At 55.6% G+C, this 21,100-nt stretch overlaps 1 protein-coding gene across 2 annotated transcripts; it reads left to right on the top strand.

Annotated features, from left to right (window-relative positions):
• The first annotated feature begins 1,872 nt into the window (after nt 1-1,872).
• RAB8A (RAB8A, member RAS oncogene family) lies at nt 1,873-20,619 on the top strand. Of its 2 annotated transcripts, none has more exons than XM_073900916.1 (8): nt 1,873-2,063; nt 6,571-6,631; nt 8,510-8,570; nt 12,097-12,174; nt 13,674-13,763; nt 14,386-14,451; nt 15,720-15,770; nt 19,157-20,619. In XM_073900916.1, the coding sequence occupies exons 1-8, from the start codon at nt 1,940-1,942 to the stop codon at nt 19,307-19,309; spliced, it is 684 nt and encodes a 227-aa protein (XP_073757017.1). In that variant the 5' UTR covers nt 1,873-1,939; the 3' UTR covers nt 19,310-20,619. The 2 variants fall into 2 exon arrangements, with proteins under 2 accessions (XP_073757017.1, XP_025740770.1); XM_025884985.2 differs by having other exon boundaries at nt 1,880-2,063; nt 19,177-20,619.
• The last annotated feature ends 481 nt before the right edge of the window (nt 20,620-21,100 follow it).

Genomic DNA, 21,100 nt, shown 5'->3' on the forward strand with positions numbered 1-21,100 from the left:
ATCTCGTGCCTCTGCCCTTAACAGAAGTGTTCAATGTTTATTAAATTGATCTCAGATCTCTGGGGGTTCCCAATCCCATGAAGTGTATGTGGAACACAGGGCGAGCTTAGGGCCAGATTGTGAAGCCCTGATCCTGACAGACCCTGGATGGGTACTGGGTAAGTGTTTCAGAATGAGCACACTGCAGAGTGAAATCTAGATTAGAGAACAGAATAATCAGGAAGACCAGTGGAGAGAAGAACGAGGTTCAACTATCTAGAACCAAGATGTGAGGGGATGAAAGAGCTGTGTCAAGGATGACTTCGGTTTCACTCAGAAGGTAATTCCGGCCAGGCTAGTTTAAGTAGAAGTTGCCACGTTCAGTTGCGGACATGTTTAAGTACCTCTGCCAAATCCAGAAAGCAGCTGGACACAGGGATGGCCGGGCTACGGATTTCCTCAAAGAATCACCTGCGCGTGGAGATGCTACTAGCAGACACAGGAGTGAATGAGCTCCCCCAGAGTGCGAGTAGACCTGGGACCAGGGGGGAACTCCTACTAAAGGACACGCGGAGACCCCGAAGACTGCAATACAATCTGAGAAGCAGCACTCAGAGAAGGGGAATCGTGGGCGACAGAAGAAGCCAGCAAGTAGAATCGGGAGCGACCCAGGAAGGTGGCCAGTGGCACCGACGACGACGTGGGCGCGGCTCCGCTTGAAGCTCTCCCCAACCGGAGCCAGCCAGATTCTCGCAGTGGGCTGCGGAGGGATAGAGGGGCGGCCAGGGCCGCGAGTCTAGACGCCTCTTCAACGCCCCGCCGGCACCATGGCCCACCTCTGACCCGCAGGAACCTGGTGACCTCAGGCTTCCGAAGCCTGCGCGTCCGAGCTCGAACCCAACTTCCAACCCTGGAGTCTGGGAAAAATCACTGAAGCTCTGGCCTCGGTTTTCTCACCATAAAAAGGCAGGAAACCCCCGTGGGTTAGGGTGGGGATTAACTACTTTCCGTGTATTTTTTCTAAGAGCGGACACCACCTGCAGGCAAAGAACAATGCTCAGAACGATCACCTAGGATCCTCACGACCCCAGCTCCCTTGGCGGCCGAGTGGGTTGGGGTTGCCAGGGCTCGGGGGGAAAGTTGCAGGCAGACAGTGGTCTGGACAATCTCTAATTAGGTCCGAGGGCGCGTCGCGAGGAGTCCCCGCGGGCCTCGGCGCAGATGGTGGCGGTGAAGCCGCTCCGGTGGCGCAGGCCTGGGTAACCCTAAGTAGTCCCCGGGCCAGCGCTGAGCCTCCGGAGGAAGTCTCGAGGGGGCCTCGCTTCGACTATGACGGGCATCCCCACTCCCCTTTCCTCTTGGGTTCCCCCTGGCCTGATACAGCGGTCTCCAGACGACAAGGCCACCTTCGCGGTCGGTTCCCGCGTTCTTCCCGCCGCCTACGGAGGCTGCGCAGGCCGTGAGGGCGGGAGCCGGAGAACCCTCCGCGCGTGCGCCCTCTGCCGGCGCCAACGGTCTCCCGGGTCAGCGTACGCACGCGCCCCAAGCCCCGCCCCCGAGCTGCGGGCTCGCGGAGCCGTTGGAGACGCTCCCCGCTCTCCCCCCTCCCACCGGGGGGCGGGGCCGCCTCTGTGTCGAGGGGAAGAAGGCGGGGACCCGGGATGCCACGCCCCCCCGGTCTTCGTTTGAAGCCCCTCGACTCCTCACTGCTGGCCAATTGGAGCCCGCCCTGTCCCGAGCGCCGACCAATGGCCGGCGCGTTCGGGCCGCTTCCGGCACCGCGCCTTGCTCGCCCCTTCCCCAGGTCTCCCCGCGACGGGCGGGGCGCGGGAGCGGGCGACGGCCGCGGTGACGCGCGGCGGGCCCGGAGCCAATAGGGGGCGGGCTCGGCGCTGATGGACGGGGCTAGCGGCCAGTGGCGAGGCGCTGGCCGCACTTCCCGTCGGGGAGAGAGTGTAATATGGCGAAGACCTACGATTACCTGTTCAAGCTGCTGCTGATCGGGGACTCGGGGGTGGGGAAGACCTGTGTCCTGTTCCGCTTCTCCGAGGACGCCTTCAACTCAACTTTCATCTCCACCATAGGTAGCGGGGCCGGGGAGCGGCCGGGGACGCCGGAGGCCCGGGCCGGGCGCGCCCCTGAAGGGCTGGGGCTGAGGGAGCGGCTGGGCCGGACGGATCCAGGGATCTGAGAGGGTCGAGGGGAGAAGAGCAGCCGCCTCCACCGCCTTTCGGGAGTTCCCGGGCTTTGGTGGGGAGGGAACCAAGTGCCCATTTTGCAGATAGGGAGACTGAGGCTCCAGCCCTCAGCCTGGTCGTCAGGAGGTACGTGTCTTGGGCTGGGGTCCTGGCGCCGGTCATCTCGTTCTGTCCACACAGCAGCCCTTCGAAGCTGTTCTTTTGGAGTCAGAAGTGAAACAGGCTCGGGGAGTAGGCCATAGGAAGAGGCCTATGACATCTGACCTTATTAAGCATTTACTGTGTGCTAGCCGCTTTATGTGCATTATCACACCCTCCAGTCCTCAGTGTTAGGTGCTCTTATGAGCCCGTCTCACAAACGAGGAATTTGAGGCCCAGGGAGAGACGAGACTCACCCAAGGTCAGAGTCTGCAGGTGGCATAGATGGAATTTGAATCCATGTGGGTCTAACCCCAAAACTCAAGGCTCGACCATCCCAGAGAGATATGAGCACTCGCCCCCAGGGCAACCACAGCTGGTCCACCTGAGGGCCAGAACTCTAAACCAGCTCTCTCCTGCTCTTTTCCTCTGGAATGTTCAGGGGTTAAGCCCCTCTCCCTGACCCTGTTCCCCCACAAGTGAATTTACTGTAGAAGGAATGGTGAGAAGGAGTCTGGAGGCTTTCTCTGCCCAACCTTCCATCACTTGAGGGTGACAGCAATGGCAAGTGACAGCTGCCTGCCCTAGGACCTGTCATCCCCAAGGAGATGCCAGATAAAAACTTTAGTGAGAAACCAAAATCAGCCGCTGCCACAGACAGCCCTGACTTCCCTATCTTGAGGCCCAGGACACCGGTTGTCACTTTGCAGAACAGCCTTTCCCACAGAACCAGCCCACATTGTGGTTGAACAGAATTGGCTTGTTGCTTCTCAGTTCTGATATCCACAAAAGTGGAGCTGACTTCTCCCCATGCCGCAAAAACAGCCTTTGCCCGCGTGAAAACGTTTGACCTGGAAGTAACACTGATCAAGCGGAGTGGCCTGTGAGCTCTGCAGCCTTACTTCAGAATGGTCACCAAGCCCAGGAGTTGATTCTGAATGGGGAAAACCTGGGGACCGGGTTTTGCTTTACCCGTGTGTAACTTGAACCCAATCACCTATCTCCGTGAACCCCATGATGAGCTGCTCTTTCCAACCTTGCCCTCCTCCTGTAAAGCTGCACTTTACAGTTATACGCTGGATGCAGAGGAGAAAGAATTGGACCGGAAATGGCCATGCCTGCTTTCCAGCCACCGTTTGCCCTTGAACAAGCACCTAGTCTCTCTGAGCCCTGTTTCTTCAGTTTAGGAGTAACACTGTCTGCCTTGACCAGTGCCCTGGATGGTTGAGGATCAGAAATGTACAGTGAATTAAGGGGTTGTCATCATGGCCAGAGGCTGCCTGGAGGAAGCAGAATGGCTCCTGCAGTGACAGCATCCCATCCTTGGACACAGATGTTTCTGATTCCTCCCCCTCCACAACCCCAGGGTCAAACTTCGGGATAACCCTTGCATCTCCACCAATCAGGAAGTGATGTTAACTCCTGTCAGGCTGTGGATTGCTCTCAACCCAGACCTCAGTTTCCCAGCATCAGAGACTTCCTGTTCGCAAGCACTAGTGAGATCAGTTCAGGAATTGGGCTTTTTGTTTGGTTCCTAATTCTTGACCAGAAAACCCAGTCTAGCACTTGAGGGTTCTGAGGAGACTGGCCTCCACTTCAAGACAAAGACATGACTTGGGCAAGGTCACCTGGGGAGGTACAGGTGGCCCTTGAACCCAGAATCCCTCCCTCCCACCTTGGTATTCCCATTACATTTGTAGTTTTCCTGCAGGCCTCTGTCTCCTAAGAAAATTTAATTCATCTTGACCTTGAAGTAATGGCCTCATAATTCTTAGCCTTGTAAAGTTTACACTTCCTAATTAAATTTGGTTTGTTAGTGAAACCCAGGAAGAGGAGAGGAAAGAGTGTTGCTGTGGGACTTTGCCGATGAAACAGTGCTTTTTGATTTTCTATGTCCCTGTGTGTCTGTGACAGGAGGTGGGGGTGGGTGTTTTAGGAAGGAACAGCACTGGGCCTCTTAGTCCTAAAATACAACTGAATGCATAAAGGTGATTCTCTGTTGGCACTAAGTGTACCTCTGGATTTTCTTTATAGATCAAGGATTAAGTGGCTCTTTGTTTCCTGCCCGTGTTTCATTTTGCCAAAGCCTATTCTCATAAGCTCCATCCATCATTTGTGGTGTGAACTTGGCCCTGTGGCTCCTGGAATTGGTTCTTTACAGCCTGGCTCAGCTTCCACTGTCTCCTCAGGGCCCCATTCACCCATTCCTTCCGGGAGGCAGATGGCATAGCATCAAAGTGCTTCATAAACCACGCAGTGCCACGTAGACCCCGTTGCTCTTCGTTCTGTCGTCCTGCCATCCTTCCCGACACCTGCCGTGTGTCAGCAGGGCTGCCGGGGCTGCGGAGATGACTCGGCTGAATCAGAGGGCAACAGAAATGTAACAAGGCCTGTAGTCAAGGTGTGTGAGCAGGACTGGGCGATCAGTTTCTAGCAAATACGTAGTTGGCCTCTGCCGCGCTGAGTTACTGGAGACACAGCCGTGAGCGAGACGTCTGAGTCCCTGCCCTCCTGGAGCTTATGTTCTAATGGGCAAATTTCACGTGCAGTCTGATATTCCCTGTGGTCCCCTGGACAGTTCCTGAGGTGGACAGGGATGGAATTAGCATCCCCATCATCAGTTCTGAGGGGTCAAGCCAGGCTTCAGCCTCAAGGCTTCATGGGTGGAGATTTGGACTGTTTGCCCTCCATGCAGGGCATTCAGATGGGCAAGTTTTATCCCCAGGTTCATGGAGCAAGTATACACTGTCAGGGAAAAGTGCATGAAGAAGAAAAAGAAGTGGGAGGCGAGAGAGTGAGGACAGTCAGGAAGGCTCCCCGGAGGAGGTGACTTGAACAAGAGACCTGAGTGAAGGGCCGGGGAGAGCCAGGTAGCTGTGGAAGGAAACAACATTGCAAGAACAGGAAGAGTGAGCATGAGAGCCCCGAGGCCAGATCGTGCTAGGGATAGTTAGGAAGCGGTCACGTGAGCCACGGGTGTGGAGAGGGGGCCAGGCTGGGCAGGACCTGGGAGCACACACGCAACTCTTCTCACTTTATTCTGGGGTATTCTGGGGCTGAGGGGGTGATGGGAAGCCAGTGGAAAGTGTGTGTTTTTTTTTTTTTAACAGTTTCATTAGATACAATTCATGAACCATAGAGTTCATCCGTTTAAAGCATACAAGTTAGCAGCTTTTAGTGTATTCACAGAGTTGTACAACCATCACCGCAGCCAATTCTAGAACATTTTTGTTATGACAAAAAGAAACCCCAAACCCCTTTTCAACCCCCTGAATCTCCCATTTCCCCTGTAACCCCTGGTGACTGCTGATCTCCTGTTTGCCTGGATTTGCCTGTTCTGGAGAATTCATACGAATGGGGTCCTGCACTCTGTGACCTTTCATGTCTGGCTTCTTTCACTCAGCATGATGTTCTCAAGGTTCATCCATGTTGCAGCGTGTGTCAGGGTTTCATTCCTTTTCATGGCTGGGTGGTAGTATGGATGGACCCCATTTTGTTCATCCATCCATTGGCAGACACACTGGAAAGTTTGGAACAGAGGTTAGCTTTTTGACATGGTTGAATGTGGTTTGGAAAGCCTGGGAAGGGACTGAGGGGGTAGGAGCCTGGAGAACACCTGAAGAGGCTGAGAGGTCACCCTGGTCTTGGGCAAAGGGGACAAGGTCTTGGGCAGGGTGAGGAAAGCTTCTTGGAAGGTGACCTTCCAGCATGTCCTAAAGGAGAAAGTTTGTTGGACTGCCAGGTGGGCAGAGTGGGGACTGCCTGCAGAGAAGGAACAGCAGGTGGGAAAGCTGGAGGCCTGGAGGCCGTGGGAGTGACATTGTGGGGTGTCATTGGGCTCCATGCCCTGTGTGCCTGGAGGGCCTGGTGCTGGGTGGTGGGAAGCGTGGGGCTCTGGCCTGCAAAGTGTTTTATGGAGGCCCACCCCGAGAGGCAGCCTGGTGGGAGAAGGGATAGAACAAGGCTTTGGCACCTGAAGTACCTGGGTTTGCCCACCAGCTGTGCCGCTTGCAGCTTCACTCTGGGCAGCTGTCTGCCATCTGAACCTCAGCCCCCCTTCCATGAGAGGAGAAAGCTGTCCAGGTGCCTCCAGATTTGTTGTGATTCCGAGAATCCACATGCGTGGTGCCAGACAGGTGCTCCATAAGCCGTGGATGCTGTTACCTGCACAGGTCGGCAGTGCCCGCCTCAGATGCAGCTTGGGAGATGGGCTGGCTGACAGTGATGTGCCTTTTTGTTTTTCCTTTTCTTTCAGGAATTGACTTTAAAATTAGGACCATAGAGCTTGATGGCAAGAGAATTAAGCTACAGATATGGTAAGAGTCGTTGCCACCATCAGCCCCTTGCCAGTGAGCACTTAGAGCCAGAAGCCCTGTGCCTCTTTCCCCCTCCCTGTGACCATGGCCTCCATCTCTTTGTGCCCAGCCATACACGTCAGGCTTTCTTCAGAAACCTCAGGGACTGTGCTCTGCTGGTTACAGGAACCTGCAGTCTCTGTCAGCACCTTCTGGGGACATAGCTGCTAGTCCTGGTCAGCTCAGCATTCCGATGCGGGCACAACTGGGTCTGGGCTTCCCTGTGGCCTACTTCCTTTGAACTTGGAGAGCCCTCTGTGCCCAGGCAGTGATGAAGGCTGCGGGGCAGCGAAATTCCCCAGCCCAGCATTTCCTCTTGAGCCTACCAGCTCGCTGAAGGAGGCGAGACATCATTTCCTCTCTTCTGTTGTGGGGAAGCCCAGGCCTTACTTCTCTCACACACAGACCCGAAACCCCAGAACCAAAAATAAACTGAGGCCTGGGCCCAATGGTGAGACCCATTTCTATTCCACTTACCTGGGGCTGATTTCTTGTGATACATCAAATTAGAGACGTTGTGAATCCCTGTCACTGACGCCAACTGTGGTCTGTAGCCCATGGCACCAGGAAGGCTGAGCTCAGATGGTCAGATGGAGGGGAGTCCCTCCCTATAGCCACATCACTGACAGGGAAGTATGTGCCCTGAGCAAAGTTAAAGAGAAGTCCTATTTGAGAGGGTGGTGCAGTCTCCCAGTCCCAGCAAGCACCTGTGGTGAGAGGGGCTGCCGTGAGAGGGGCCACAGAGCCACCCTCCCTGCAGCCTGTCTCCCTCACCCCGGTGTCAGAGCGCGAGCATTGCCCTGCTCGCTGAGTGCATCCCGTCGGCTTCCGTGGCGTTCACCTCTGACTCAGACTTTAGGGTCCAAATCTGGATGAGGCCTAACGCCCTGTCAGTTGGGAATCAGGCAGTTTCTGGCTGCCTCTAGAAGTACCTCTACCTGCCACGTGCGGCTCCCAGGAGCCTTGGTGCCCGAAGTCCAAAGTGGCACTGCAGCCACAGACAGAAGTTTCGCTTTCTTCTTCCCCTCTCTTCCTCCTTCTGCTCTTAGCAGTATCCACGGGGTTAGAGACTTTCATAACACTTTTTTAGACTAGGGTCACGGTTGAGAATAAAATGACTGTTCGTAACCACTAATGTCACCTGCTGTTGGCATCAGAAAGTCAGCAGAGCCCCAAGTGAGGCACTTCTGTTGCGGTCCAGAGAGGCAGCGCCCTCGGCAGGGGAGGAAGGGGGTGCAGGGTCATGAAAGGAACCCTGGGTCCAGAGACAAAAGACTCGGGTCTTGCCCTGGCTCTGCCACCAATCAGTGAAGTCCTCTTCATCCCAAACACTGAATACCCTCCGTGCCAAGAGCTGGGCTGGGCACGGCATGTCTCACCCCAGTGTCGCCTCTGCACCAGTGAGGAAGGGCTTTCTCCTTGGCCTCCACCAAAACAGCAAGTGCAGAAGTGCTTCCGGGGCCCCGCTGAGGTTGCCCAGCTCAGCCCACCCACCATGGAACCAGCCCTTCCCAGACCCATGTGGGCCCTGGACTTTCACAGATAATACCTGACTTGGCTCTTCGGTGACCCAGAGACTCTGGGGAGAACCCCTAGGAAACAGAGAAGTCATAGGGGAACATGGGACATGACTTAGGCCCAGTAGGGCAGGTCCTTAACACCCGAGTCACCGTTTCCTTCTCTGTAAGAATAGGGAGAATGGGGGTGCTGCCATGGAGCAGGACGGTGAATCAGGAAATGACCCGTGAGAAAGCAGGGTGTCCATCCTGGGTAAATGTCCATTGTTCCCACTGTAATGATTATTCATGTTTGCTGTCATTGGTATCCCTTCTGCTTTAGGGACACAGCTGGTCAGGAACGGTTTCGGACGATCACAACAGCCTACTACAGGGGAGCAATGGTATGGATTGGTTTTTGTTTCTTTTTCTTTTCTTTTTTTTTTAAAGTCAAAATGAACATCACCGTCTTGAATACCAAAGCCTGGATGTTTCTGGGGAGCCCATGCTCGGGGTCTCAGGGGTCCTCAGTCCCAGGTTAATTTCAGGAGAAGACTGTGTGCCCTGCCTCCACACACATCCTCTTCTGCTTTAGAGACAACGCAGGGTTTAAGGAAACCTAATTCTTTGGGAATGAGGGAAGACCCAGGAAGCCGGTTCTTCCAGGTGAGGTCAGTGAAATTGGAGATGGCGTGCCCCAACACTTAGGAGCGTTCACGTGGCCCACGTAGTCTCTATGGAATCTGCTGTTGAAGACTTGAAGAACAATCCAGGAGCTGACTTGTTCTGGGCTGTTGGCCGTTATATTTGTCACCTGGGCCAGAGGTAGGGTGATGTGTTAGGAAGACTCATTCCTCATCCCTCCAGTACTTTTACTGAGCACCTTCTCTAGGCCAGGCCTGAGCTAGGTGTAGAGGATGACCTGGAATGGGGGGAGTTCCTGCCCTCAAGGGCTTCGAGTGGATCGTGCATGTGTGAGGCATGTACAGAGCTGAGTGCTCAGGGGCCAGAGGGAGAGGGAGGCAGACGCCTGCAGCCTGGCTGAGTGCCTTGGGTCACCCTCTGAACTCCATCTCCTGACTTGGAAAGTGGGACAGAGAACAGGACTGTGTTCCAGGCAGCTGTGAGGATGGAGAGCCAGCTCCCCCTTTCCAGCTTCCACTGCACCCCGCCCTTCCCAGTGTACACCCCATCCTATAACTGCATAAATACCTGTTTCCTCCATTAGACCATCAGCTCTGTGAGGGCAGGGCCACATCTTGGTCACTGCCACGTGCCCTGTGCCCAGGACCATGGTGGGTATGTGATGGGTGTTTAGAAAATACTGGCGGACTACAGAAATGAATTAAGGCATTAAGTATTTAGAGTATCCTACACAGCTTCTGAAACATAATAGAAACTCAGTCATGTGGGTTGCAACCTTAGCACTCCTCATTAAAATTTATTTACTCATTTTCCTCTCACCTTGCTGTGCTCTGGTGAGGCAGGGGCCTCGGGGATCTGGGGTCCTGGGGGAGCTTCTACTGTGTGGCCTCAAGTAGGCCCCATCCCTGTCTGACCTGAAAGAGCTCCCCACTGACCCATTCACTGAACCCCTTCCTGGGCCAGCTACTGGGCCCAGGTCTTGGCCATTAACCCCTGAGCATGGGTGCCATGGTTATCCCCATTTTACAGATGGGGGACCTGGGGCTCAGCATGGTTTTGTGCCCTGCTTAAGTTCACGCAGAGGGTAGATGGCTAGGCCAGTACTGATTGGTTGTCTCCAGTGCCCACATCCTCAACCAGCCCCTGGTGACACTAGGCTGAGCCATTTGTGTGGCCCTCCCCAGCCCCAAGTGTTTGTGGTTTGCAGTCCTAGATCTATGCTAACCTATTATAGAAGCCAGCAACCACGTGTAGTCTTTGAGTTTAAATTGATTAAAATAAGAAATCCAGCCCCTTGGTAGCACCAGGTGCATTTTAGCTACCCCAGAGCCATGTGAGGCCAGTGGTAACCTCACGGGACAGCTCAGAGAATATTGCCACCATGGAAGCCATCATCCTCTCCCTGCCATAGTACTAGACTCTTGGGTCCGAAATTTGGGCAACATTTAATGTCTCTTGTCCCATCATGAGCTTACAGCGTGATATGGGGAGCTGTGCCCAACGAGGGCTGGGAAAATGATCATTTGGAGCTCCAAGGAGAGTTTCCGGGAGGACCTGGAATAGAGTGATCCGTTGTTTTCTAGGGACTTCTCTTTCCTGATAGAGCTCTACCCACTGCCTGCACCCCGTGGTTGGTGATTATCTGGCACCTTGGAATCTTGAGCCTGTGGCATCAACTTGCTGGTGGTGGCCAGAGTCCTGGGCCAGCAGAGGGGCCAGTCCCTGGATAAACAAATGGGGAGGCCTCGGGACCCTGTGTCATTTCTTGCCCCTGATGGCCAGAGGGCAACTGCAGGGCAGAGGCCTCCACAATGCTTGACTTACGGAGTCTGCACGCCAATCTTCTACTCACGCTGGCCTTGGCTGGGGTGTGGTGGAGAGCACAGCCATTAAAAGCTCCGTTGAGTTATCCCTCAAGTGGCCTCTGCTTGGTCTCCCCAAGAGAGCCCTGAGAAAGGGCCCCCAGATGGCATTTTTGAGGGGTCCTGGCCATGGCTGTAGTTGGGGCAGGCTACAAGGCCGCTCAGTGTCCCCTCAGGTTCATGGCCAGGATTCGGGATTGCAGTGGCTGTCTTGCCCCGTCTTTGAGGTTTTGTCACAGAGTCTCCCAATGATCCCCCCCCCCAGCACCCACAGACCGTGTTCTTACTCTGCAGACTCAGGCAGCCTCAGAGACTTACTAGCTAGCACCAGAGGTCATGGGTGCGGGCTGGCCCCTTGGAGGGGGTAGCCTGAGGGAATTGAGTAAGCCAGGCCGGGGCAGGACAGCTGGGGTCATGGGCCTCAGAGGTGGCCCTCAGCATTGCTTGGTCCTGATGAGGGCCCAGGGAGGTTCCTAACGGGAGATGGTGTGATCAGCTTCTTCAGAGTTAGCCTTGCCTGGGCTTCAGTCTTAAAGGTCACTTCTGTGTACCTCAGTTTCCCTTGTATCAAGCAAGTATATTTGCCCTGCTCAGTGATGGCAAGATCATGGGCCCAGGTGGAGGTGGGTTCACTCTGCAGCTCTTTCGGGACCCCTGGACTGTCTCCTAGGTGCTCATACATTGGTTATGGAACCTCGGGCCTCAGTGCTGCCCAGCCCTGTGCTCCAAGCTGGCCCCCAATTAGGTGGAGTCACTGGAACGCACAGGGGTGTCAGGGTTCAGGCCCCAGTTGTGCCCTTTACTCTCTCATGGGATGGGAGATGGGCCTAGCCATCCCCACACCTCAAGGTCCTCGTCTGCAGAGTGGGAACCGTGGCACCCATCTGACCAGGACCTGTGTGGCTTCAGGGAGACCCTGCTGCAGTACCTGGCACATAGTAGATGCCAGATGAGAGGTCATGCTAGAGTGCCCAGAGGAGACTCAGGCAGGGTGGGGTGAGGGAGTGGGCGTGAGAGGGGCCCAGTGGGCACCGGGGCCATGGAGCACAGCCTGCAGGGCAGGGAGCTGTGAGACATGAGGCTGGGAGGTCGGCAGGACCTCGTGGGCTGCCAGGGCGTGGGCCGTACTTACCCTGCTGGCACTGGGGAGCCTGCAAGGCTCGTTTATAAGCATGAGTTTGGTGGGATCTGGTCTGTAGGGTGAAGGGTCACCTTGGTGGCTAGGTAGACAGGACTAGAGCCTGGGAGACCTGGGAGGAGCTGGTGCTGCAGTCTAGCAGAAGGACGGGCTGCAGGGGTGGAGTGGAGGGAGTTCGTGAGAGGGGTGTCCTGTTGGGATTGGTCCCAGCCACCCCACCTTGCTTGGGGCCTCCCTCTTAGCTCTCAGCTTGTGCAGCGCGCGTGTCTGTCTCCCTCCGCGCAGGGCATCATGCTGGTCTATGACATCACCAACGAGAAATCCTTTGACAACATCCGGAACTGGATTCGGAACATTGAGGAGGTAAGGCTTGCAAGCCCTCACATGCACAGGAACTTCATACATGTCCTCTCCTGGTTCACAGATGAGATCACTGAGGCACAGAGGCCCCTAGAAGTCACTTGCCAAGAGCCCCATAGCTAGGGACATACGCAGAATGGGGACTAGAAGCCAGGCAGCTGACCCTGGAGACCACACGTGGGCCTGGCCTCATTATACGGTGGCCCTGAAAGCCCATTTCCCCAGCGGGGCTGTTGGGTTTGGGCAGTGTCTCAGTCACGAGAGAAGGGATATCCAGGCTCTTGATCACCATGAGCATTTGGTGCTTTGCAGAAAAGGAAGGTTCTAGAATAGGCATGACCTCGTGTCTGGTGGATGTGGTGGGGAGGCATTTCAGACAGTGCTGAGTTTCAGCAGAGCAGGGTGTGAGCTGGTCTGAGCTACCTGTGTTCTGGCCACAGCTCTTGTAGTGCAGCCGGCTGGGAAGGAGGGCCTGCTAGCCCCACCTTCCCAGCCCAGAGATGGTGTCCTCGCCTTTCGGCTTCCCATAGAGCTTGCTGTCACCCGCAGAGCCTTCTTGGACAATGGCACTTGCGGCTCTTGATGATTCATCAGGTGGGGCTTCGGGTCTGAGGTGTAGCCAGAGGACTTCACCCATCCGTAAAGCCACGGTCAAAGGTCACGTCACTGCTGGCCTCTTTGAGCAGTGGCACCAGGCCACCGTCCTGACAACCCCACATTGGCTGGCTGGTGGCTGGGCCCTGGCTGAGGACAAGGAACTGCTCCTGTCTTTGTGGAAACTTGCTATTTCTGGCCAGTGGGCGAGAGGGGGCCTTGCAGTTAACAGGAAGTTAGGCAGGGAGCAGTGAAGCATGTCTCACCAAGACCAGATCTGAGCTACACAGAGAAGGACCCATACCCAGGTCCTTTGGGAAGCGCAGACTCCTCCACTGGGGCCTGGGAAAAGGTTGGAGGAGGAGCTCTGATCAGGCACTGGGGGGGCAGTTGTGGGAGCCCAGGGCTGGCTGAGGTTGGGGGGGGCCACCGCAAACAGGCGTTGCCCACTTCCAGAGCCCAAACAGGCGTTGCCCACTTCCAGAGCCCAAACAGAGCGAGCTGGAGTGGGGCAGAAGGTCCCAGGACAGCAGCTGGGGCCTCCAGCAGAGGAGCCAGAGAGGGAGGGAGGCGAGCAGGGGGAAATAGCCCAGCCTCGCTTGCTTCCCATAGGCCAGACCCTGCCAGGAGCCCAAGGATGGCCTCAGAGCCTGGGTGACACAGCCCATAGAGAAGCGGTCCTCAGCAGCCAGAAGGCATGTGCTTGGTCAGAGTATTAGAACCTGGACTTTGCTCTTATTGGCTGTGTGACGTGAACAGACCACTCAGCCTCTCTGACCTTCAGCTTGTCAACTGTACAAGGGTGTGCTAGCAGTCTTGGCCCACCACGCTGATTTCAGGTGATAGACTGCGTGTTGGCCTGTAGTCCCATCTGACCTCTCACTTCCCCTGTCTGCCCCTCCCCCCAGCATGCTTCTGCAGATGTCGAAAAGATGATACTCGGGAACAAGTGTGATGTGAACGACAAGAGACAAGTTTCCAAGGAACGGGGAGAAAAGGTGGGCACGGCAACCGGCTTGGGCCTGGTTCCTCGTGGCAGAGGGACTTCAGGGTTTTAGGGTTCTCTGCATGGAGGCCTGTTCTGCCGCAGAGGGTCCCCGATTGCTTGCTGATGGAGTGGGCTTTGGGGGAGACTCCTTCACAGTCTTTCTGAGCATACAATGACCCGCCATCCTGGCTTGTACAAGACTGAGGGGACCTGGGACTCAGGACTTTGCCAGGCAAACCAGGACACGTTGGTTGCGCCAGTGTGGTGCTTTCCTTGGGAAGGGAGAGTGGAAAGCTCTCACCCAGCTGGGCTTCCATCTAAAGACTGCAAGCACGAGGGCTTCTGGGGTGTGCTCTGCGTGCTCCCATATGGCATCTGATGGGAACCTGTTGAGACCACAGGGAGCAGGGGACAGAGCTGTGGTTTGAACCAGGCTCCCTCCATCTTCCTGCCAGGGACATTCACCCATTCACCACCTGCTGTCCACTGGGGGCTTGAGGGAGCAGCCCAGGAGGTCACATCCATGGCCTGAGATCCCCCCCAACTTCCTTGCTCCCCACTTGGTAGTTTGTGGCATTCAGGGGCGCCTGGTGGCTGAGGTGCACCTCAGTGTGTGTCTCCCTTCTTCACAGCTGGCCCTGGACTACGGAATTAAGTTCATGGAGACCAGTGCGAAGGCCAACATCAATGTGGAGAACGTGAGTCCTGGGCCCACAGCACGGACCCCTCCGGGCTGATGGACAGGCTGCACCCTCTGGGGAGGCTCTTTCAGAGGGACTGACCTCAGGCTCCGGGCTGTCTTATTAGCCAGGTGGCCGGTAGGCAGTTTTGGGGCAGTGCCATGTGCCAGACCCCTTGGGGGAACCGCTGCCATGTTGTGACATCAGCAGGTGCAGGGCCTGGCTGGCCACCTAGGGTATTACCTCAGTGGCTCTTGGGCGGGCCTGGGGAGCAGGCACAGTTTTGCACGTGGAGAAACTGAGCCTCGGACAGACCCAGCTGACTGGTGCCCAGGCCTGGCTCCAAGTTTGTGCTCTTAGCCACGCCACCCGCCCGGACAGGCCCCAGTCACAGCCCAGATGGAGTAGGGAGCCCTGGCTGAGCCTCGGACCAGGCCACCCTCTCTCCTCCACGGGGATGCCAGCCCCGCAGCTAACCTGCCCATCTCCATCCCACCACCCCAGTGATCTTTCTAAAGTGGATCTTCCCTGTCACTCCTGAGCTCCACCCCGTACACCTGGCACAGAAGGCCGTCCCTTACCAGCCCCAGCCGGTGTGCACCGCCCACGCCTTTGGCCTCGCCCACCACTCTCCGTCCTGGGCCACCTGTGCAGCATCCTCCTCGGACCCTCTATTCCCTCAGGGCCCAGTCCAAGTGGGCCCTCCCCAGGGAAGCTTCTTGTCTTCCAGCACCCCAAGTCACTCTCCACAACAGAACTTTCCCTCATGTGGCCCCCAAAAGGGCCAGGTCGAGCCTTCGTCAAGCATGGGGAGACAAACCTTTCACCTGGTACCTGCCCTTCCTGGCCTTCCTGCTGGCAGGGACCCCACATGAAGCTTGTTTGGCTAAGAACGGCTTGTCCTTCTTTCTGCCCTGCACCTACCCATCAGAAGCAGGGACAAAAGTGGACAGAACACAGGAGTCGGGGATGGAAAGCTAGGTCCTCCTGGATCCTTCCTTCAGACAAGTCACTGACCCCTTTGAACCTGAGTTTCCTTTCTGTCAGGGGTGTCCCCACGTCCCAGGTCATTGACTCAGGGGAGGTGGTGGTACAGGTTGGCAGGAGTAGCCCATAGTGGCAGGAGATGGGGCTGGACAGGACACCCACACCCAGGGAGCTGCCCTAATGCTGCCCCCCTGCCCCTCCCCCCATCGTCCTACCACATCTACATGGAGCAGCCCAGAACCGGCAAGCCCCTCTCTGCTCCCTGCTCCAGGGGCATTAATGACACGCTTATTCCACAGGCATTTTTCACTCTCGCCAGAGACATCAAAGCAAAAATGGACAAAAAATTGGTGAGTGTATGTCCTTTTTTGAATCCTTGCACGGCTCCCTGTTGGATCCAGCTGTGCTTGGCCTCAGTGCTGTGATGCATCTCCGGGCAGATCCTGCTCATTAGGGCCCAGGCAGACCCGGTAGCGCATCTCTGGGAAAGGGGTGAGAGTTAGCAGGAGAGGTTTGGGCCTCCACCCCCGGATGCACTGCTCTGCTCCATCCTTCCTCCCTGGCTCAGAGCTGCTCCATGCCAGGTGCTGCCTGCTGAGCACACGGGCTAGCCGGGGACACACGGCCCTTTCCACCCCGCCGGGGAGACGGCATGTTTGAGAGAGAGCCTCCTGCAGAAAAGCCCCAGGCAGGCCCAGAGCCACAGCCCACCCCGTGACGAGGCCACCGGCAGGCCTGTGTCTGACAGCCACCGGCTCTCCGTCTCAGTGAGTCCCTCCCCACTTCTGTAGGCCGGGACAGCTCTGTGACCTTCAGTAGGGCCCTGGGGCCTCAGAGGGGTCGTGCCTGGATCCCTCCCCATCCACCCTTTTTGTTTGTTTTCTGGCTTTTTTGTTTCATAGTCCCAGGTACTCAGTATTTCTAGAGCTGCCTTTGGTCGTGTCTGCATACTTGACGATACTCTGGGCGTGTTTAGCACCTAAACACTGCTGTGAGTCTTGCTCCAGAGCCTCCATCCCAGTGGCCACTCTTCCCCGGCCCTTTCCCACCCCTCGTTGTCTGATACGAGAGCATAAAGCCATCTGTGTGTCGCTTGAGTTGCATCTGGTCACACAGAAGGGCACGTAGGACACAAAACACCACTCAGGTAGTTCACATCTGATTTAAAACGTGCCTTCGTAATTCTCAGGTGCTGTGAATGGAATCATAAGGGATATGATCAATTTAGTACCAGCCTTTTAGCCGAAACAGGAAGCAATCCACGCACACAAACACACGGACCAGGAACAGCGTGTCGTTTTCCTATCCTTTCTTTCCTCTTCAGCATGACAGCAAAATCAAGATTCTTGATGATCCCTCTGACACTTGCCCCCGGCAGTTAGGCTAAGCGTTGTGGTGACGTTCTGCTTTCCTCGGCCCGTGGATCACTTCCGTAGAGCATGAAGCACTGATGTGCAGCCGTAGCCCTTGCGTTTCCTCTTTTTCTAAACCGAATTTTAAATCACAGACGGTTAAGTTCCTACTCATTTCTGAACCGAATTGCCCCAAATCACAGACGGTGAAATTTCTACAAAACACCTTCGTTTACATTCGGAGTCGCAGCCCCATGCCACTTCTTCTCTGCCTTTTCTTTTTAATTGAAATATAATTGACATGTAACATCGTGCAAGTTTGAGGTGTACGATGCATTGCTCTTAATACGTTGATATTCTGAAATAGGATTACTGCAGTAGCGTGAACTAACACCTCCATTACTTCCCATAATTATCATTCCTTCTTTGTGTTGAGACCAATTACGATCGAGTCTCGCTTAGCAACTCTGAAGTTTATAATACGGTGTAATAGCGTCAACACTGTTGACTATAATCACTGCGCCGGGCCTTCGCTCTCCAGAGCGTATCTGTCTCCTAGTGGCAAGCTCGTATCTGTCTTAAATCACTGATGTGGTCAGCTCTGCCTGCCCCTGTCTTCTCTCTCTTGAGAGCATCCTAGAAAGCCAGGCTCCGCCAGCGCCCACCCTGCTCCCAGACCTCCGGCGCTTCCCGGCTCTGCTCAGCCCAGCGCTCCTCACTGCACTGAGCGCAAACTCCACACCGCCTAGGCTGCTGCCGCCCTCCCCACCTTCTCCCCGCCGCGTCCCTGTCGTCTGCTCCAGCCACACTGGCCCTTTCCTGTTCCTTGAACCCCCCCCCCCCATGTTCCTTTGGACTTTGCCCTCCACCTGCAGTGCTCCTCTCTTGCATCAGCGTCCTGGAGCTACCGCCAACACATTCCCGTAACAATCTCAGCAGCTTCCACAACACATGCGTGTAAAAGTTCCGGAGGTCACAAGTGGGAAACAGGTCTCACCAGACTAAGACCCAGGGTGTTGGCAGGGGTGCCCTCATCCCCGGAGGCCCTAGGGGAGAACCCGTTTACTTGCCTTGTCCAGCTCCTGGAGGCCCTTCCTTGCCTTGTGAGCCCTTCCTCCATCTTCCGAGCCAGCCGCTCAGCATCTCTCTGACCCTGCTGCTTTCGTCCCTACTCTCTCGACCACAGCTGGGAAGTTGCTCTGCTTTTAAGGAGTCACAGGGTTCAGTGGGGCCCACCTGGATGATCCAGGCCGCTTTCCCCATCTCAGCTCAAACACATCTGCAAAGTCCCTCCGCTGTGTCAGGTTTCCTTCTGCACAGGTTCCAGGGACGAGGGTGTGGACATCTTGTGGGGCAGTTACTCCGCTGACCACAACCCCTGGACTGTCCCTGGCCTTACTTCACAAGGCCTCTGTTCAGATACCGCCATCAAAACGCTTCTCCACTCTCTGTCTGTTCTCTCTCTCGTTACTCGCTGCTATGGGAAATCACTGCTTATTTGTTGACCCATGCGATTTGTCTCCCTGTATGGTGTGAACTCCCCAAGGCAGGACCATTTGCCCACCATTGCATGCCCAGTGCCCACACAAGGGCCTCACACGGCATAGGCATTCGATGGTTACTTGAATAAATTTGGGTTTTACTCAAGAGCAAAAAGATGAGAAGGAATTAGTCAAAGAAAAGGGGACTAAACCGTGCAAACAGGGTGGAATGGGAGAAAATAGGATCTGAGTTGCCAGGGTAGGCAGGGGCCAGATGACAGGCAGAGGCTTCAAATGAGGTGTGAGGGATTTAGGGCATTCCCCCTGAAAATGGAGCATGGGTGGGTTTCAGTATGGACTGAGTGGACAAGATTAGAGTTTAGGGCCTACAATACCAGCTGTGGGGCAGAAGGCGGACAGGGGGAGAGGTGGTGAGTCAGAGCCTTGGCCCAGGGATGTGGAGACCAGCCAGGTGTGAGTGGCATTGTGACCTTGAACCCAACCCCCCTCTTCCCCCCCTCCAATCCCAGGGGACAGTCTTTCTGCTGCCCCTGGGCTGCCTCACTGCGAGGGACTCAGCACAGTTGGGTAGTTGGATGGAGAGAAGGAAGTAGGGAAAGGAGGTTGAGATGGGTGGGGTGAGCAGATGATGGGAAAGATATTGAAGGGATGAACAGGAGGTGGGGGAATGGATGGTGGGAAAGGGGGGGTAGGTAGCAGACGTGTGGGTCTGAGAAAAGTGAGTTGGCAGTTGGAAGGGACAGTTGTCTGGTTGGCTGGTTGGAAGGTGACGGAGGTTTGACAGATGGGAGGGGAGAGAGGGGTGGATGGACTGGCAGATGGGTGGTTGGTTGGTCCATTGGTTGATCAAGAGACAGAGCTGATGCTCAGCGATGACCTCAGGAAACTTTTTGCCATTTCAGGAAGGCAACAGTCCCCAAGGGAGCAACCAAGGAGTCAAAATCACACCAGACCAGCAGAAGAGGAGCAGCTTTTTCCGATGTGTTCTTCTGTGAGGAACACTGCCTTACTCTGAGCCTCGCTCAGCTGAGCTGACTGTGCCTGTCCTGAGTGAGTCCCTCACTCAGCCGGGGCCCTCCCCCTCCAACACTCCCTGCCATGCCGCGGCCACTGGGCCCACGGCCACCAGACACAATTGAGAAATTGTTTATTTTAGTAACTGTCTGATCTTTTTCAACTTTGGAGATGGAATAAGTTAAGAATTTGCTATTTTTCCCTTGATGTCTGCTGAACGGGCCCTCTCGTCGTGTAACCAGAGAGAAAGATGGAGTTGAGGTGTGGCCATCAACATCAGCCAACATGGTGGGCCTCCACCTCCAGGCCTTTAATCCTCATCTCATTGCAATACAAGTAAAGCCCCACCGGAAAGCCCGTTCACATCCCCACCACAGAAGCCAGGCCCCCAGAGGCCAGTTGAGGGTTCCGGGAGTTCCAGGCTCCACACCCTGAGCGAGGCGACGCATGCCGGGCCCACGGAGCATCCATCTGGCACATCTGACGCCTACTTTCTCCTCTTCTGTCTGTTTTGGACAAGTGACAAAAAAAAAAACATTCTCCCCCCGCCCCCCCCTCTCTTCTTAACTGTCAAACCAAACCAAAGGGAAGCACAAATTACGGAAATCCTGAGGAAAGAAGCTTGGGGTGGCCCTTCCTGTTCACAGCCAGGTGCTGGTCTATAGTCTGGCGGGGCCTGGGGCGTGGTCAGCAGGCCTCTTGGCATTCCCCACCCGAGCGCCGAGGGCCACAGGTGACCCTGAACGCGCAACCACACATGGTCCACCTGTGCTTGGGGCATCTGCCTCTTGGCGCCCCAAGCAGGCCCCCAACGCCTCTTCCCTCCCGCTGTCTCCAAATTGGACGTACTTTCTAGCTGAGATTTTTATTTTTCCAGATCTGTAGTGTCATGAAGTGATTCTGTCTTTGATTTCCAGCAGCAGACCCAGGTGACTGGGAGCTCGTGCACACCTCTGGCCAGATGGGCCCGAAGCGTGAGGCCTCGCTTGGCGCGGGCTGAGGCCCAAACAACAGACTGACCACGGAGCGGTCTGAGTTGGTTTTTAACTGCCCTCACCCGGTTTTGTTGTGGCAGCTCTACCCTCCTGTAGGGACTGCAACTGGGACCCGGTAACCAGGTCGGAGGGGCGTCAGCCGGGAGCCTTTCTTTCTCTCCCCCCCCCCAAGCTGCTGTCAGTCCAAGCCATTGGCATTGTAGTTTTTTCTTTTGTGAATTAAAACCGACATACCAGCAATAGTCTGCTCTCCCCTGAAATCTCTTAACATGCTCTGTTTACATCGATAAATGCACTTAAGGAAAACAAACAAATTAAAGCTCATTTTAAAGTAAATTTTTTTTTTTTTTTACAGCTTATCTTATTTCTTGGTTTTAATTTCACCTGTAAAATTAGAGATTGGACTAGATTAAAGGTAATGGACTTTTATGTCCCCATGTCCCCTGTAAGGGCACTAGGATGGCCACGTATTGGGTCCAGGGTCCTCAGGAGGCCTGTTATTTAAGGTGTAGGTCCGGCCGGCGAGGCCTCTGGAGCCGTTCCGCTTTTGCACGCCTTGGCTCTCGTCTCCTCCTCAAGTGTGCCATGTTCATCCCTCCCCCAGGTGTAGACCGGATCAAAGCAGAGGAGGTCGGTTACCCCGAGCTCTGAGGAGATGCAACCGTGACCAAAAGACTGACTTGGAAGAAGCAGCCTCCCGACCCCCGGCTCTGCCCTCACCGCCCCACCCCGACCCCCGCCAGGAGAACGGAGAGGTGTACGCACCCACAGCACCACTGTGGGGCATCGCGTTCCCTGTTGAACCTGCCCGGTCAGC

This window comes from Callorhinus ursinus, unplaced genomic scaffold, assembly GCF_003265705.2.
Source record: "Callorhinus ursinus isolate GAN/ISIS: 27379988/994484 unplaced genomic scaffold, GSC_fseal_2.0 scaffold15, whole genome shotgun sequence".
NCBI lineage: Eukaryota > Metazoa > Chordata > Mammalia > Carnivora > Otariidae > Callorhinus > Callorhinus ursinus.